The sequence below is a fragment of the Phaethon aethereus genome (genome assembly GCF_964289735.1).
Source record: "Phaethon aethereus genome assembly, chromosome: 2".
In the NCBI taxonomy this organism is placed as follows: domain Eukaryota; kingdom Metazoa; phylum Chordata; class Aves; order Phaethontiformes; family Phaethontidae; genus Phaethon; species Phaethon aethereus.
In genome coordinates this window covers 55,977,216-55,996,382 of record NC_138582.1, presented here as the reverse complement: position 1 = coordinate 55,996,382, position 19,167 = coordinate 55,977,216, and the positions used below count along the sequence as shown (strand labels likewise).

Here is a 19,167-nt window from a genome sequence, read left to right as displayed (position 1 = left end):
AATATGACTGCATATCCAGTCCAAATAGTCACACAGCTCTTAAAAACTAAAGGGAAAAAAATTTCTTTTGCGCGGTTCCCAGTGTTGTGAGAATTAAGAGAGGACAAGTCAACCTGAGCACACGGAGGAAACTTCCCAGGTCTGCTATAAGAGTGAGCAGTACAATTGGAGATGCTCAGTCTGCCCAGAGGACTCAAACTGCAGGACCAAAGAAAACAAACTCTCTAGCCACACCTGAGCCTGACGGAAGTTCCTACATTAGGCAAACCTTGAGAGAAACCTGAGGAGGGATTCTGGGAGGATACCTGAGAGGCCAGTGCTTTCTGAAGGAAAAAGAAGGGAGAACTTGGAGGATGCATGATGCCCTCTGTGCCTTTTGCTCTTATTCTTTGATCTTCAGATGCCACCATTTCTGATGCTGTGAATCTTGGGAAGATCCTGTCTCTGGTGTCCCTTGTGACTTGTACCACAGGAGCCAGGTCCAAAAATAACACATTCTTTCATCTCTAAGAAGATTCAGGCTCCTTTTATGGTTCCTCCCACCGTCAAGAAATAGGTGGGATTTGCCTCTCTTCACCAAAACTTTCACAGGTTGTACAAATCTTGTATTTCAACCCTTCCAAGTTTAAATCTGAAGTAGAGAGGCAGGGCAGGAGGTAGGGCAGTGGGTGGAAGAATGGACATGACTGCACAGATAGGGGCTTTATATAAACCTTATCACTGCAGGAAACCTGGCAAGTAATGCTTAACAGATCATTTTTATTGCTGTCCACCATCTCTCCCATAGACTTCAAAGATGAACTTCAGTTGTCTGAGATCACACTCTTAATGGCTGTATTAAGACCATAAAAACTTCCTTTTAAATCACAGTCTTATAGAAATAAACCAATGTTAAAAGCCCTAGCAGGCTTGGCAATTTTTCTCCTATTCACTTAGGGTAGAAGAGATCACAGTCCTCTTCATGCTGTTTCCAGGATTTTATTCTGAACTTTATGTATGTCCTTGACCTGCCAGTCTCTTTCCATTTAGGAAAAAAGACGACTGATTTTTAAAAGTATGCAAGACTCTTCTGAACACAGCTTTATAATCAGCTAATAAAGTACTTATCCTAGAAAAATAAGAGTAGGATCATCATTTTTTAACATTCTACATATTCAGTTATGTAAAGGATAATAGCGTTTGCCAGATCTACTTGCGTGCTCTTATTTGGTGTATTTTCAGTGAATTTGTGGAATATACATGTTTTGGTTTATCTTCTGTTTCACACTGCTCTGCAAAAACCTGTTATGTAACATGGTGAAATAAAATGATGGTCCTTCCTCTCATCTCACCTTAGCCGCATTTATTCTTAAACCTGAAATAAAATGGAAGGAAGAGACTGGATGCAAGAAATATATACCCTGATGTTGCTGGAGCCCACCTAATTCCATACAGCCATTCTGGGATGGAAACAAATTCAAAGTGCAAACAACCAAACTCTCTGTGGCTGTACAGTGTTGCAGATTCCAAGACTCTGCCCACTTACAACACAAGATTCAGCCCATGTCTTCATTCACTTGTGTTCTGCAGCTGTTTTACCTTCATTAATTCAGATAATAATGAGGGATTTTATAACCAGTTGCAGAACTAAACTCTACCCTAAATACTCATTGGCTAGAAGTTCTTTAAATAGGTACATAATGATCAATGCATAAATATAATTGGAATAAGAAGAATACAATTATTTTACTAATATCCTTTAAGCAGCTGCCACCTGTAAGCTAAATAAAGTAATTTATTTACCTTTTTAAAAAATATTTCTTTATTTTTAAATAAGTTTCATGCTCAAGTAATTTCAAAATGGATAGTTACTGAAACTAGTGTCCTTCATTTATCTGCTGGAAAGTATTATTACAGAAATCACACATTTCTGAAAGCAACCGCCCATGTTATCCAAAATTCCTCCCTTGGATCTTCTCTACAGTGCCTTAAATAGGACACTCTGAAACACACTGGATATTATTATTGCAGTAGTGCAAGTTTTCTAACAATGATGTGTCCTATTTCTTTGCTCGTGCTTACACGCATTGCTGTTTCAGCAGGGGTTAGCCTGACTATCAGAGTCGATAATGATCACTAGGTCTGGCTTTACTGTGAACTTCCCAAGAAAGAGGGTAAACATGAAATTTTAGATTGGCTACTGTTCTATGGGGCTAATACAATTTTGTTTCCTTTTCTCCATGAAGTACAGATTTAACATTGGTAAGCAATAATGGCTGAAAATATGAATGAAAAATAAAATGAGTTTACTTGAACATTGGGTATGATTCTGAGTTACATTTGTGAAAATATAGGTTAATGTGCTCTCAAGAGAAATGCTCGTAATTTATCTAATTATTGGTAAAATGTGAATCTGTCTGTCTGTGTGAGCATGAATTCAGGAATTCAAAAATTTTTGTTTTAAATTAACACTCCAAATCTAAACAACCAAAAAATCTATTATGTGAACTGAAGACAGCTGTGAATAAGTGCCTTGTATGTTATATGTTCTACTGTGTTTACAGTCCAAACTGGGATCTTCATGGAGAAAAGCAGGGAAAGACCCAAGCCCTGCTATGACAAGTTTACTGGACATTTTCAGTCAAGTTCTTTGCAGACAGAGGAATTCACAAGAACAAATCTGTGTTTACTGATACAACATAACATTATTGCATCTCTGATAAGAATTGTATTTTATAAAGTAGCCGAGGGCTGGATGGGAGGCAGCTTCAGGAGTTACTAAAAGCCTGAAATCTGCCTTCAGATATGATTGAAGAAACCCAGTCAATTTAGTTTATGAAAGAGAAGGGCATGAAATTGTTCTGTGTTACAGCAGCATGAGGGAATGTGGTTCATGGTAAGGTCTTCTGAAAAAGGTCTATCCAAAAAACTCCAGAGCTATTAGCTGGAAGTGGATACCAGATGCATTTAGATGCAGCTGTGTATCAGTGGCTAATTACCAGAATAACTTACTTGGAAATGTGGCAGATTCTGTAACTTCATATCTTTAAAATTGGAATGACTATCTTTCTACAAGGTGTAGTCTATGTCAACAGAAAATTGTGGCTCCACAGTACCAGTTATGGATAGTTTTTTTAACTCTCATTTTATGTATGAGGACAAACAGTGCAGCCACCATGGCTCCTCCTAAGCTTACACAATAATGCTGACATTTAACATCTGATGAACCTCATGTTTTGAAAGGAAAGATGAGATTTCTGTTGAATAGCTAAGGTGTAATAAAGTGAAAAGGCTGTGTACTTTTCATTCAGGCTTAAAGGAGTATGGCTTTTTAGTACACAAATTGAAGTAAAGTAGATTGTATGAACTCACTCACCTTTCACCCTGAAATGAAAATAAATTAGGAGGAGGAAGTAACAAAGAATTATCCGTATCTTCTGTATATATCACCAACTGATATATATAGTAGTCTGCTTCTGGTGTTTCTCTTTTAACGAACCATTTTCCTGAAGTATTTCAAGGCTATGGAAATATTTAATGCACACTTACTTACTACTCTTCAGGCAGTTTTTACAGACTATTAGAGCTTAATTTAATTAAAAATCATTTAAAATGCATTACTTAAGTGATTTTTTAAAATATTCGTGACAAGGTGCTTTACAGTAGAACCTAGAAATAAAGCATTTCACCTTAAAGTGTACATTATTGCAGTATATGTACACTTCCTCATTTGCCATCAATTGTAAAATAAATTTCAGGAGCTCCTTGAAGTGTATTTCATTTATGGTAGTTATGTGTGATGAAACGATGAGTTACTAATACCATTCTCTTCTAAAGTGTATTATTAATGGTTCTGAAACTTTACCTATTAAATATTACGGAAAATACTTATTCTTTATTAATACTTTAAACTAGCAAGTATTAAAAGCAGAGATTAAGTTCATTCCATTCACTATCATGATATTCTTGCTGGTCTCACTCAGGAGTAATTCCATGGAGATCTATGAGGTTATATCAACTGAGGGATTGCTAGAAATAGTAACACACAAAAAAAGAAAATGAAGCTCATACTTCCTTTTCCTTCTTTTCATTTAGTGCTTTCTCTTCCACTCTTTCCCTCCCTCACTTTGATTTTCCTGTTTCACTGAATAGTCCTTAATACGAGTGAAATGGAAATATTCTTTACTATAATTTACTTTATTTTGACTTCTTAGCTCTATATATAAAGAAAAATTTTAATTCTCTTCTTTATTATTGTGTTTAATGTCAGCAATGTGTGACATTGTGTCAAGGCTAGTATAAAATAACAGAGTCTGGGTGCTTTGGTATTCTCTCTGAGCCCCCAAGAATGAAACGTGCAGTGTATAAATGCCTAATGTGCTGATGAAGTCAGTCTTCAACAGTAAGATGTTCATTTACTATTTTGTATATCTCAGCACAGTGATTTGTGATGAGCTTCTGTACAGAGTGCATACAGTGAAAAAGTCATCTTCATATCTGAGTTTCTTACGAACAAGTACATGAAGTACATGCACAAGCATTTTAAGTGGCACCTAAGGTACCACCACCATATTCCTCCCAGTGTCAGAGCCTCAGAGTGAATCCTGTGTGACCTCATCAAACTGATAAAAGATCAGTCATGAACTGTGAAAGTAAAGGTCAGTCAGTCAAGTACAAATCACAGCTAAATTCTGTGACATGACAAAGCTGACCTGTGCGATTCAAGCTATCAGCATGTTTATTCATTTTTCCCTTTCAGCTATCCAACATCAGACAGACTATTATACATAATCAGTAATTTCATCAAATTTTTTTCAGTTATTTTTGCCTCTTGCTGACTTAAAAGCTATTCTAGAAGCCATTTCTGAAATGTTTAGGGCATGTTCACTGTTCTGAAAAATTTATTTCTATGAATAATTTTCAGTGTGTTTTCAAGGGTTCTGTGATTCTGTATTCAGTAATTAAGCTTTGTTTTTATTTTACCTGCATATTAATAGAATTATTTTCCGATTCTTAGTTGGATAAGCATAATTCCTACAATCAGGTTCTTGTCATATTCTATTTGTCTGCATACCTCAACATACATGAACAAAGTTCAAAATAAAATTTGCAAAAGTATTTTTTAACCCTTAAATTTACTTGTTTCTAGGTATGTGCAGACCGTTGAATCTACTTACTCAAAAATGCATGGGAAAAACAAAAAAAACAAAAGAGGCATGAGCGCATAAGCACATGAGCACAAAGGAAAGAAATTACATGTACATAAATAATAGCAGAAATATCTGAGATACTCTTTTTTTACTTTTTATGTTTTCAGTTGGAATCATATCCAAATAAAATCAAAGTTACCGTTACAGGGGTTTTGTAGAAGCTTTTAAATTATTGCGGTTGTAAATTTATAGATTAAATGTAGCTAGTGGTTCTGTGGTTTAGGTGGGATCGAATGAAGCCTCAAAGCAGAAGTTGAGATGTTGTGTCCTCTGCTTGAGGGCAGAACACCCTCCTGGAGGGGATGCAGCCCCTATCCTGTGCCATGCTTGAGGAAGAGTATTTTGCCCACAGACTTTCTCTTCTGCACTTACTTTTGCTGTCATATTGTACTCTGTGAGGTACTTGGTAAACTTAAGTAGCTTTTTGAAAGTACCGGTAATTTTTTCAGACATTCTTCATAAATTAAGTTTTATTTCCCAGTTTGCCATAGCTCACAAACTTTTTTGATGGAATTCTGTGAAAAATAGTTCACTTTCAAAATGGTTGCCATTTCAATTTCTTCATAACTAGAGCTGCACAAAAAATAATTGTAGTAAATATTTTTCTCTGCAAAGATTTTTCTGTTTCTTATTATTTTTTATGCCAGTAGAGGTGAAATGAGACAAGCTGATTCGAGCAAGTGGCTTAAGACTTCCACCAAATCTAACTAACTCAATTTCATAGCATTGCTAGAAAACCAGAAATTATTTCCATTCCGTCTACTATGTGACAACAAATAGTGATCAGTTACTATACCCATCAAAGATAAGGTGGTTAAAGTTCTTTAACTGCATTTGTATACTACAGTACATCATAGAATCATAGAATCTTTCAGTTGAAAGAGCCCTTTTAAAGTCATCTAGTCCAACCCCACTGCAGTGAGCAGGGACACCTTCAACTAGATCAGGTTGCTCAGAGCCCCGTCCAACCTGGCCTTGCATGTTGCCAGGGATGGGGCATCTACCACCTCTCTGGGCAACCTGTGCCAGTGTTTCACCACCTCCATTGTGGAAAATTTCTTCCTTATATCTAAATTTCTTCCTTATATCAAGTCTTAATCTATCCTCTTTTAGTTTAAAACCATTACCTCTTGTCCTGTCACAACAGGCCCTGCTAAAAAGTCTGTCCCCATCTTTCTTAGAAGCCCCCTTTAAGTACTGGAAGGCTGCAAGAAGGTCTCCCCAGAGTCTTCTCTTCTCCAGGCTGAACAAACCCAACTCTCTCAGCACGTCCTCATAGGAGAGGTGTTCTACCCCTCTGATCATTTTTATGGCCCTCCTCTGGACCTGCTCCAACAGGTCCCTGTCTTTGCTGTGCTGAGGGCTCCAGAGCTGGTCACAGGACTCCAGGTGGGGTCTCACCAGAGCGGAGTAGAGGGGCAGAATCCCCTTCCTCAACCTGCTGGCCACGCTGCTTTGGATTCAGCCCAGGGTACAGCTGGCCTTCTGGGCTGCGAGTGCACATTGCTGGCTCTTGTCCAGCTTTTCAACCACCAACACCCCAAGTGCTTCTCGGCAGGGCTGCTCTCCATCCCTTCATTCCCCAGCCTGTACTGGTACCAGGGATTGCCCTGACCCAGGTGCAGGACCCTGCATTTGGCCTTGTTGAACTTCATGAGGTTCACACAGGCCCATTCCTTGAGCTTGTTCAGGTCCCTCTAGATGGCATCCTGTCCCTCAGGCATGTCAACCGCACTGCTCAGCTTGATGTTGTCTGCAAACTTGCTGAAGGTGCCCTCAATCCCACTGTCTATGACATTGATGAAGATATTAAGGAGTACTGGTCCCAGTAGGGGCCCCTGTCTTGGTCCCTTTGGACACTTGTCACCGATCTCCATCTGGATGTTGAGCTGTTGACCACTACCCTCCGGATTTGACCTCATTCCTCATGTATGAGAGTTTGGCTCAGTTGTTAGTTTGTGGGTGTTTTTTTGAAACCTTAAACTCAGGAAGTTACAGCCCCGTTTCAGGGAACAGTTACAATAGTCCTGTTATTCTTCGCCTTTTAATTAGATGTTTCATATTCAATGCCAAACTGAGCTTACGTTTGCTGTTTTTCACTTTTAGATTGAGCTGGAAGGAACAGGTTAAAATGAGTAAGATTAAGTTTTGATCTAAGCATGACTGTTTTTTTCCAACACATTGAACTTTCCACCTTTCTTGCTGAGCTCTTTTATCTCATACCTTCAGAAGGGATTTTGTTTCTTCCAACAGTCAGTTTTCTCCCATGTAGAAGTTCATTGGCCTTGGATATGAGCAGAATGTTCTTGCCACTCTGTTTCATCTCTTTTCCTACCGCCTCACTGGAGAAACCTGGCTTGGGCACACAGGACCTGGAACATATCTAGGACCAGGAAGGGTGATCATAGTGGTGGCATTTGTTGATACAGTCAAAGCTCCATAATACCAATATGACTGTGAAGTGAATTTTCCAGAAGGTTCTTACTGGTAGTTACAATATGGGACATTTTCACTAAGGCTTTGCAGGGTTTTTTTTATTTCTGGTGGGATAGTGGGGGTAACATATGGGCTCTCCAGCTGTGAAGATCAATAAGCCCTGCCTGTAGTGTCATTCTGTTAAAACTAATGTCTTCACAACTCTTACCTTTGGTCTTCACAGAGCTGTAAGGTTTCCATGAAGATTCTCCATTAAGACAATTGTAAATTTCTTTCTCATTTTCATTAGTTTCTGGGGCTGACAACAGCTTTTCAGGGGTGATACCATTCAAATAGAGTTACCAACTGAAAGCCAAGATGGGAGACCATCTGCAAGCATAGAGACTCTGATGCTTATATGGTTTTGTAGCATTCACTTTTGCTTGGACTTATAAGATCACAGTGTACTTGGAAGAACATTTTTCAAGGAAATCAATCTCTATTTCTGCTAAATGAGATCGAGGTCTGTTAGTAAGACTGGAGCTGTAGAAAAAGTCTCATAAAATTATGTTTCATTAAAATGAGGGGTGATTTTTTGTGGAGAAAGAAATATTTAACAATGTTTAGTTTAATTTCTTAATAGTAAGGAATAAAAGGTTTAGAGCCAGTTTGAGTCATGAGAATTGCTGGTCAAAACCAGCAAAGTCACATAATCACATAATGAAAGTATGGATTCTCTGTTGTGGTGTGCCTTGAGTGGACTGTAGTGCATAGGACTAAGAAAAGCCGGTTGCCTGGCTTGACAGTGAATATGGTCATTTCAAGATATGTGTAGAAAAGCTCTTGAGATCATGAAAGCCTGTAGCTCAGGCAATAATGTAACTGCAATTCCTGTCACAAAACTAAGACACTACGGAATTGCAGAGCACTTAAAAAACTGGTAGAAAATGAGTTAGTGAGCCATGCAGCCAAGCATTGTGTAATGTTGGTGCAAGGTCTGACTTACATTAGCAGCTTCCATTAGATTGCTGTCAAACAGTCACTAGATGCTATAGTGGCTCCTTTGCTTGGTCACATTAGTGTCCTTGCAATGAGGATCAAGTGCTTCTTTTAGTACAAGGATGTCCATTTTCACTATGTGACCACCTTGCAGGGCATGAAATTACTTGACTTTCATGGGAAAAGTACATTGCACACATTGAATGAAGGTTTTTGTAGGATCATCTCATTCCTCCTAGAAAAATAAGCCTTTGGCATTCATAGCTGGCTGGCTTGCAGTATTCTGTATACATACCTGAAATGTCCACATGTGTATTAGTCATTTAATGCTGTATGCTTTATGCCACTGTGATAGCCCCTATTCTAGATACCCCCTCTATTTTTATGAGATGTCAGTGCTATCGGAATGTGTAGTCTGTCCCTCATACTTGCTTTGGTTTGTAATCCTGGGATAATATAAGCAGTCTAAATCACATTGATTATCTGTAGTTGCTAGAAAGTAGTGACTGTAATCCTTTCATTTTAAGAAATCTTCTGTGAGGAAAGCACGTGAAAGATCCCCAGAGTCACAAACTTAGGTCTGACAGTAGGGTACTCAAAAGAGAGCAATCCAGGTTAAGTGTGTGTTAACTTGTTCCGAAGTTTGGAGTATCTTCCTTTTCATCCCCTTTCACTGTTCCCCCAGCCCAAACAGCATTCTGGAAACTCAGTGTAAGTACTGCTAAAAAAATTATTAAGGTCATAAAGTTCATCATCCTACAGACTGAGGAGGATAAAATGCAACATCTAAACTTGTATATGAGGTATATGTTTCAATACTGCCTGTATAACATTTATCAAATTATTCAACTTAATGTGTTATCTTAAATGCACATTATACAGACATAATCTCCTGGTTATTTTCTTTCTCAGAGGAGAAAATGTTGATTGTCAGTTCTGAATTTGCAGTGGAATTCACAAGAGGCTCTGCAACCGATGTGCTGTACCTTATTGAGTCAGAGAGGCTCTGTGTCCTATACTGCAGAAAGGCATGAGCAGTCTAATTACATAGTATATTATTACTCATTGGAGCAGATCAGAATTTTTTAAAAGTTGACTGCTAATTGTGTGTGCAAACGAGGAGAGTGGAACAGCAGATGATCACATTTTTGTATTTCTATTTGTAGAGCGAAGACTTTTGCATGCAATCCTGCCTATTGCCAGTCGCAATCCTAATGGGATTAAAAAAATCAGACTCTGTGTGCCAAAATTTTGCTGACATATTACTGCTAGAATTCTTGCAGACCTTGCAATGTATTTAGATATGACTCAGAGATTAATTACATGTTAGATTCCTTTAGTGACTACACTTTTAGTGACACTCCTAGTGAAGAATCAACTTGCTATTAGCCACAGAGATGAAGAAAAGAAATCCAGACCCAGACTTTCAAGGCACATACTACCCTGGTACACCACAGTTGCTCACTAAAAGCACATGGATGAAAACAGTCATCAAATGTAAATGTGAAATTTGTCACCACATGTATATGCAAACTAAAGACTGTTGGGTGCAGACAGAAAAAAAAACCATCCTTTTTTATGACATCATTGGTGGGATGCTCTCTTCTTGTTTTTTCTGTATGCGTACCATTCACAAGGGACTCCTCACAGGTCAGCTAGAGTTCAATTACATCTTTCCCCAGTTACTCCCACTTATTGATCTGCCCATGAACTTGGAATGAGTTTATGTTACTGGCCAAAACATTTCTCTTTATGACTCCCTGTCCACTCTTCAAGATTAAATTATATTGTAAGTATCACTTGCCTGGTGTGATTGCTGACATGGAAGCAAAAACCAGACATTCTCTTGAGAGTTTTACCCAAGGCACAGTATCTTTCATATTACATGCCAAAATGGATTAGGAAGATAATTTGAGACCTCATTTTCTTCTGAACACCTTTAATAAAATATGTGGATGGATGCTTTTTAGAATATGTATCCTTCTATTGATGTCTAAATCTTCATTAATGTGATGTAACATAACAGAAAGGCCACACAGAATGGCTGCAGAACATCAAGACCGTTGGGATAAAGCAATGTGCTGCATGAGGAGCATGTGGAAGTTTGATTCTCAGCATAAACATACCTTCCATGTGTTTGTAAAAGTCTGAGAATCAAGGAAAGGAATTTCCCTGGGAACATCCCATAGCGTGTGAGTAAATAAAGAAGCAAATGCCGAGAATCTTTGGTGTTCAATGTAGAAATGAGAACCTCTCTTTGTTTACCATAGGGCATAAAATGGGAGCACAACTACAAACAGTACTGCTAAAGAGCATAATTTATGTCCTCTCACTTCAAACAGTAACACAGCATTTCTTTAAAAAGACCGCTGTGATCTGACCTGTAAGTACCAGTATGGTCCAAATGTGTGTTTCCATTTATGCCCACAATTAATTGCCTTCCTGACTCAGAGCTGTGCATACATGACATTATGTGTTTACATTGACTTCCACGTGTGTACCGGGCCTTCAGTTTCTGGACCTAGGACAAAAATGAGGATTCAGAAACTCACTGAATGGTATCTTAGAAGAACCACGTTCACCAAATGAAAAAAAAAAAAAATTCAACATCTCTCACTCCTTAGTTTCTGAACAGACAAGGATATTGGACTTAAGGTGCTGTGGTCCTAATGACGCTTAATGAGGGTGTCTCTCTGGCATTAGGGTTAGGGTGTCTCCTTTGGTAACTACACATAATGTAGTTGCATTGCCTTCCTTTTGTATACTGCTGATACAAATTGCAAGAGAGTGCTTGTCTGTTTCTCATGTTTTTATAGTTGTTACACACCTCGACACAGATTTTAATGATTTTAAACTAAAAGAAGATATATTCAGACTAGATAAAAGGAAGAAATTTTTCACAATGAGGGTGGTAAAACACTGGGACGGGTTGCCCAGAGAGGTGGTAGATGCCCCATCCCTGGCAACATTCAAGGCCAGGTTGGACGGGGCTCTGAGCAACCTGCTCTAGTTGAAGATGTCCCTGCTCATTGCAGGGAGTTGGACTAGATGGCCTTTAAAGGTCCCTTCCAACCCAAACTGTTCTGTGATTCTATGATTGTAGATATCACGGGCGTTCTGTCAGTTATCCTAGCAGTTACTGACCTTACACTTTCCATTATGCATTATATTGTGCATATGACAGTTTGCCTTGCTCTGAGTCTTGAACTGCCTGCAACATAATCAGATTATTTAAAAAAGAGAAAATTATTAATTTTGGCACTTCATACTGATCCTATAAAATACATTTCAATTATGAAGGTTTGTAAGTCACTAATGGCCATAAACCATTTTTATTATATTAGTCATTTTGAGTTATTACTTATCCATTTTGTACTGCCTGCTACATTCTCCTGTATTATCTACTTACTCTCTACATACCTATGTGTGCAGTATTTTAGTGAAAGCATTTGTTACCTGATTGTTTTTCACAGTTCCCTGTAAAAATACAAGAAACATAATTCTGCAGTCTCATGTGATAAAAATGGAGGGGCTATGTGGTATATCAATAAATCTTTTATAAGAGAAGTTTTCACATATATCTAAGGGAAAAAAAATGTTTTTTGAAGACATGTTTTATGAATAAATTTGGAACACATGAGTAGACAATATAGTTAAATAGAATTTGTAACAATGTAGGTTATTTATGCATTCAGGTTTTGTTATTTTGCATGCATTTTCACTTTAATTATGTAAGAATTAATTACGCATTTTTCTAGCCACTAACTTATTCCAACAGATTATTGTGCATTACAGACACCATGTTAGCAGTAAGGATGAATATATTTGTATCCTTCTTTCCCAGGGCATCCTCAAGAAAACAAAAGCAAATGTAACCTGAATGTTGAGAGTAATAAGCATTCTTCAGCCTTACAATGATGTATCTATTTAACATCTCATTTATTTCTATGCCATCAAATGTTTTTTCTCTGCTGTCCGTAGAATTGCTATTTCCACTGTTTATTACTATGCAGTATGTTCATCAATTATCTTGCCTTATTTCATGAGTAATTAAATGTTCCTAGTTTGGCCAAAAAATAACAATACAAAAAAAATCTTAATTGGCTTCCTCTCAGCTAGTCATGGCATGATCAGATAGCCCTCTCTCCAGCTGTTAATTGCACTAAACATTGATTGATAGGTTCAGCCAACACAATTATGGAAAATGATGCATATTTTTTAAAAAATACTGATGGAATCAGAGGCTGTAGGGTGTTTTTTTTCCTAAACCTATATTAACATATTAAAGCAGGATAGAGGTGTGGGAGTTATTTAGGAATTGTGTTGGGGTTTTTTCTGTGTGGAAGAATTGTCCACTAAATATTTAAGAAAAGCACCACTCCTTTCGTCAGTGCAGAGCGTATTATACTTATTCTTTCCTTCCTGGTGAGGTACTATGGTACATTCTTTTTTTTTTCTAATTCATTACACTTTCAATACTGTAGCAGCAGTGATACAGTTAAGGTAAAATGAAGTTATATTCTAGTTAATACTCATGGGTTTTTATCACAGTTGGCACATGATAAAATAAATGTTTTCAATGCTGTTGCAGCAGAAAAAAAACCTCTCCTAATGCATACAACAGTCTAAGAGTTGGGAATAAACAGTTTTTACTCTGAATTTCAATTTCTTCCAGATTTTGGAGCCTTTACCATCACCCCTTTTTATTACAGAAGTTGGTTGCTCCCTCTTGGTTTTGGTTTGGTTTTTCTATCACCCTCTGGTCTTTGCTACTTCTTTTTTGCTTCCTCTTTTAAATCCACTGCTCCTACAAAGATTTATCCTCCTTTTTTTGAAACTCTATGATCTTTTGCTTTCAGAAATATATTTTTTCTGCTATTCTCTGTATCTGTTCATCGGATTCCTCTTGGGCAGATCATCCTATCTATTTTCTGCTTTTTTCTCCACTACTTCCTCATGGAAGATTCATTGACAGCTCAGACTCAAAAGGGGTATATGTAGAACTAAATGTTATCTTTTCTCCTAAACATTTCCACCATCCTACTTGCCATCCAAGCTCATATAGCAGTGCTTAGCCAATCTTCCTCCACAATTTATGGAAGCCTGTCCCTTTCTCTCTATACAGACTAATGTCACTTTTCATAAGTTTTTTTCAATTTTTACCACTTCTTGCACATCCTCCTTAGCATCCATGTTGCCAGTCCATCCAAAACACAGCTGGTAACACTGCTGCTCTTATCGATCAAAACATATTTACACCTTTTAAGCTCATCTTTATCTTCAAGATGTTCCACACTATTCTGTCCCAGCCTACAAATCAGATCAAGTGTTTCCTCATCCCAGCCATTCTGCTCTATCAATATATTAAGGCTACATATTCTTAATAATTCCATTACATCCCCCAAGCCTGTCATGATTTCACTATTCTGTAAATCATCAGTCCTTTTTGTTCTTTGTCTACATACACTCTTTTTCCACAGTACACAAAAAAAAGAGGAATTCATAGCCATTCAGATAAAGAAAAAATGAAAGAAAATCGCTGGTTCTGAGCATGTCCCACTTTAATGTACTTCTCTGTGTCTTTCTCATATCTTTGGGGCAAGGTTTTACTATTTTTATCTTGTATAGCTCACTAGTCTATTGTTAGCCCTAAGATAATTTATCAATCATCTTGAGGACTGTTGCATGATTGTAAATGGTTTTAAATAAAAATTAACTGGCTGAAGCCTTGTTTTCACAAACCTTCAAGTGTGAAAGATATACATAGATACCAGAGATTGGAGTATTTTTCTTTGGTCATTATATCCTTTAGTGCTATTCTTCTTGATGGGATATTCTTGGTCAAGTCACATTTTCAGTGGTCTGAGTAGCGGATCTACTACTACATCCCTTTGGATGTTTCCCTATTACACAGTCTAATAGATCACATTTTTAAAGGAGTTGGTAGGGATGTAAAGTGTTCTTTGGAAGTGCTAAGGATTTTCACTACAGTATAATTGACAAGTCCATCTCTCTAAATATATTAAATTTTGTGCTTTTAAAAGTGTCTTTGACCATTCTTCTCTTCAGATAAGGCAGTGAGCTCATCCTTTTGGAATATTTCAAGTGCCTTTTGTGGTATTTTGAAAAATCTTTTTTGGAATTCAGGTTCTCCTGAGAATGAACATTTCCTGCATTGCAGGGATCCAGTGAGAAGGAGTGAAACGCAGGACATCCGCACTAGCTTTGAAGCATATTGAAAAAAACTCCTCTTTAGCTCGCTGCAGATTCAGAAGAAAATATAAAATACGTTCTCATTAAATGCAGAGCATGCTTTTCCAGACTGACATTAACTTAATACTCTTGTAGAAAACTTAATTGATGCCAATTTGCCAGGAGGTACAATGTCTACAACCTGTTAAAACATGAACTTTTTCTGAGAGAATACAGGAGGAAGATAGAGGAAAACTGTTTGCTATGCATGTCTATCCATACCTCAAGAAAGATCTCAAGGGTGACATTTCCAAGAGCATTATGTGATTAGCTATGCCAGAAAGGAATAAAGTAGCTAAGTGACTCCCATTTCAGTTGTGTGCAGTGTAAGAGGGCATCCTCTAAGAAATCTTCTGCCATTCAGGAGCTGAGACAGCACCATGAGAGTGTTTTGCCACACCTGAAACGCCATAATTTATACATCAGTAGCTCAGAGGTTGCAGTAGCAGTTGCAACCAGATTTTGCTAGTGATGAGAGCTGAAATGAGGACATCTGGCCTCAGAGTGGTTATTATATCACTTGTGATGGAGGTTTCCATTTTCATCTTGTTGTAATCAATAGTGTATAACACTGTGAGTAACTTTAGGGACAAAGGACTGCAATCAGGTATTAGGTGTTGAAATTCCTTACACTGTTATAGCAGTGTGCAAGCTTTGGGTATACCAATTGCCCTAATGGTAGAAGGAGTAGGTAGGGATATTTAAACTCTGCTTAGTACTCTGAAAATTTATGGACAATTATACCAAGCCATGCATTATTGGAATAAGATTTTTATTGTGAATAGAAGTGAGTAAACAGTAAATATGACAACTCCAAATATATAGGTTATTAAACAGTTGGTTTGGCTTCATTTTGGCATACTTAGTGTAATGTATTATTGTTTCATTCTTAATTTGAGAAGAGCATACAGGAATAATGTTTTGATATTGTCTTGAGATGCTTACAGTCTCTACATGGAGATCAAGTAAAACTGCATTTGAATAATGAACAGATGTGTATTGAAGGCAGAGGAAAGTTTCCCATTAATTGCACCCACTTCCTATGTGGCCCAAAGTAACCCAGAAAGGGCTTCATTAAGGACATGATCTTTTTTAATGTGTGTGTTTGGCCCTGAAAACATGCAGATGAGCAATTAAGGCCTTCTGTCCATGAATGTTTTCAGGACTGAAGTTTTAGAGTATAGGTGGTGATACTTATCTTGCTGTAGATTTGTGAACAGTAGTGAATTTCATATAAAAAAAAAATTTTCTTGCATCTGTTTTCCAGATGGTGGAAGAAGATGATGTTTCTTGTATTATTTAGGTATCCCTTATCATCATGTTGGACACGGGAAAGATTAAGCTATAAAAAGAATCAGAGAATGTTTATTCAAATTATTTGTAGTTTCTTAAACAATGAATCCTAAATGTGCACATGCTGTTCTTTCTCTTAACTTGAATGTCTTACGGCTTCTGTTGTATTTCATTCTTTTAGGCCTTTCTCTGAGATCTGCCTGTTGCACAGCCATACGTATTAGATGACTTTGGGACTTGCTTTGCATCAATGATGAAGGGATTATCTAGCAGCCGTAGTCATCATCATGGGGTTGCCTGTGACTCTCCGTGTGACAATCTGCCACACCACCCAGACAGGAAGCCATATTTGTTAAACCCGGTGGACCCCCATCCTGCAGACCACCCTTACTACACTCAAAGGAACTCTTTTCAGGCCGAGTGCATGGTGCCCTACAGTGATCAGATTGCCAGCAGCACGTTTCCCCGGAGGCATTACAATTCCCACCATGAACTCAAGGATGAGTGTGCTCTGGTTCCCCATGGAACTACCAATAAGACCAACCGCATTCCTGCCAACCTTTTGGACCAGTTTGAGCGGCAGCTGCCTCTGAATCGGGATGGCTACCACACTCTGCAGTACAAGCGGACTGCCATGGAGCACCGCAGTGACAGCCCAGGGAGGATCCGACATCTGGTTCATTCTGTCCAAAAGCTCTTTACCAAGTCCCATTCCCTGGAGGGACCATCCAAGGGGAGCGTCAATGGGGGCAAAGCGAGCCCGGAGGAGTCACAGACGATGAGGTATGGGAAGCGCAGCAAGAGTAAAGAAAGGCGATCAGAAGGTAAGCCCAGATCCAACACATCAGGATGGTGGAGTTCAGATGACAACTTGGACAATGATGTTTGCATTTATCATGGTCCCAGTGGGGTTATGACCATGGGAAGATGCCCTGATCGTTCTTCTTCTCAGTACTTTATGGAAGCCTATAACACTATTAGTGAACATACTGTGAAGTCATCCAGAAGCAATAATGATGTCAAATGCTCTACCTGTGCAAACCTGCCTGTGAATTTGGACTCCCAGCTAATGAAGAAAAGCTCTTGGTCCTCTACGTTAACCGTGAGCAGAGCCCGTGAAGTTTACCAAAAAGCATCAGTTAACATGGACCAGACAGTGGTGAAGGCAGAGACGTGTCAACAGGAACGGTCATGTCAGTACCTGCAGGTACAGTTTGGAGAACTGATTGTCGTTAACTGTGCCCTGCCTTGTCTCAGGTGTTTGTGGGGGATGAAGGTTTGCTCTGATATTTCAACTTTCCCAAGAGGTCACTGATCACCAAACAAGGGGTAATGCTGCTGAAGTTAAAAATAAAACTGCTTTTTCTGTTTTCCACCCCGCCCCAGTATTCAGTATTTCAAAGAAACAGTTCATGTTGAACAGGCTTAATTTTTTCATGTTGGAAAAATAAGACCTTTTTGTGTACTTTTTGAATTTATAAGGCAGTCACAGTAGGGGTAAAGGGAATGTGATGTTGTAGTGCTTGCATTTAGCATTACAATGTCAATTAACTGAATGTTACCAGGATACAAATTCTTTGATTTCTGTAATTTCAAGATTTGCCCTCATTTACTGCTTATTTTATTATGGAAGCTTTTGAGACCCTTTTGAGAAACTTTGGGCTACCTTTAATACTTTCTCCAGCAGGAAAACAACCTACTTTCATTTTTGCCATAGAATATAATTTCTCATAACATAGTTATTGTAACGTGTCCAGATTTGTTTATCTGGCTATTCCTCGTTCTCATGGCTGTGAGTCAAAAATAAAAAATCAAAAGGTTGAAAGTATTGCTTGTTCTGATTATACATTTTAGAACTACATCACCTACTCCCTCACAAGCTGTTTGCAGTTAATACAGCGTCACTATTTTTCACCAGTATTGTATCTTTAAATGTCAAGAATCAGATGTCTGCTCTTGGAGCTATCATACTGCCAGTGCATGTTTGTGGCAGGAACATGGATCAGAAAATATTAAAACTGTTTCATTCTTAGGAGAGCTGTGGATAGCTTTTATGCACTTTAAACGAAGCACTTATGGCACATCTAAGTGTGTGTGTAAGATGGAACAACGTTGCGCAGAGAAGAGAGAAGACCATGAGGAAAAAAGAGGTTTGCTAAGACAATTTGGTTTCATTTTAATGTAGTGGGACTCTTGCCTATTTGTATAGAACCTATAGCGAGTTTTCTCATATGGGTGCTTTAATGAGACAGTCAGCTTCCAGATTCTGTTGTTTAAGTTAGTACGCAGAGAAAGCGTAGGACTGAGGCATCTGCATTTAAAAGTTGATCTTGAAAGGTTTTATAGAATGCCATGCAGAATAATTTTGAATGCCAGCCTCTGGGATTCTGAGTTTTAAATGTAAAGAAATGGATCTCTGTATTTTCTATTAATTGTTAGGAGAGCGGGGTGGGGGAGAAGGGGCAATATGAATGCTCAGTGCGTGTTTACATCTGTGTCTATGGACTGGGGAGAGACAGAGGTTTCAAAATAGCCTCAGGTTGCAACCTTTTGAGTTTGGTTTTTTTTATTAAATCTCTCTTGTCTGAATTTTGTGAGTGATAAGAAATTGTAACTTTAGGCTTGATTGTTGCGGTTAGTTTGGACCCTGAGGTTTCTTTTGTTGATGTTCTTCTTTGCTCCTTGAATCTTCCTCACAGATTTAGATAAAATAGCTGACAACTCAGTATGTGACCAGATGGCTAGAAAAGAGTGAAAAACTGTGCCAGCATCAGATTTAAATGAACACCTCCATAGGGACTTTCAGATAATGTTTAACTGACAGGAATAGACTCTTGAAGTGGAATTAGAGGACATTATCTGTGTCTGTATGAAAATATGTCCAACAATTGTCAAGGGCAGGAATCAGAATAACTAAATTATCACTTAGAATAACTGCATTCTCACTGTGTTTCCCATCATCTCTAGTAGTCTTATTTTGGTTTTCATTTAATTTCATTTAATTTCATTTAATTTCATT

The 19,167-nt window shown here is 38.1% G+C and overlaps 1 protein-coding gene across 1 annotated transcript in view; it reads left to right on the top strand.

Moving 5' to 3' along the window:
* Window positions 1-16,398: 16,398 nt before the first annotated feature.
* DLGAP1 (DLG associated protein 1) overlaps window positions 16,399-19,167 on the top strand; it is a gene marked incomplete at both ends in the record, with an annotated part of 142,705 nt that continues 139,936 nt past the window's right edge. Inside the window, one exon of the mRNA XM_081996834.1 lies at window positions 16,399-17,355. Coding sequence (XP_081852960.1) covers window positions 16,399-17,355 — 957 coding nt within the window. The remainder of the gene's footprint in view (window positions 17,356-19,167) is intronic.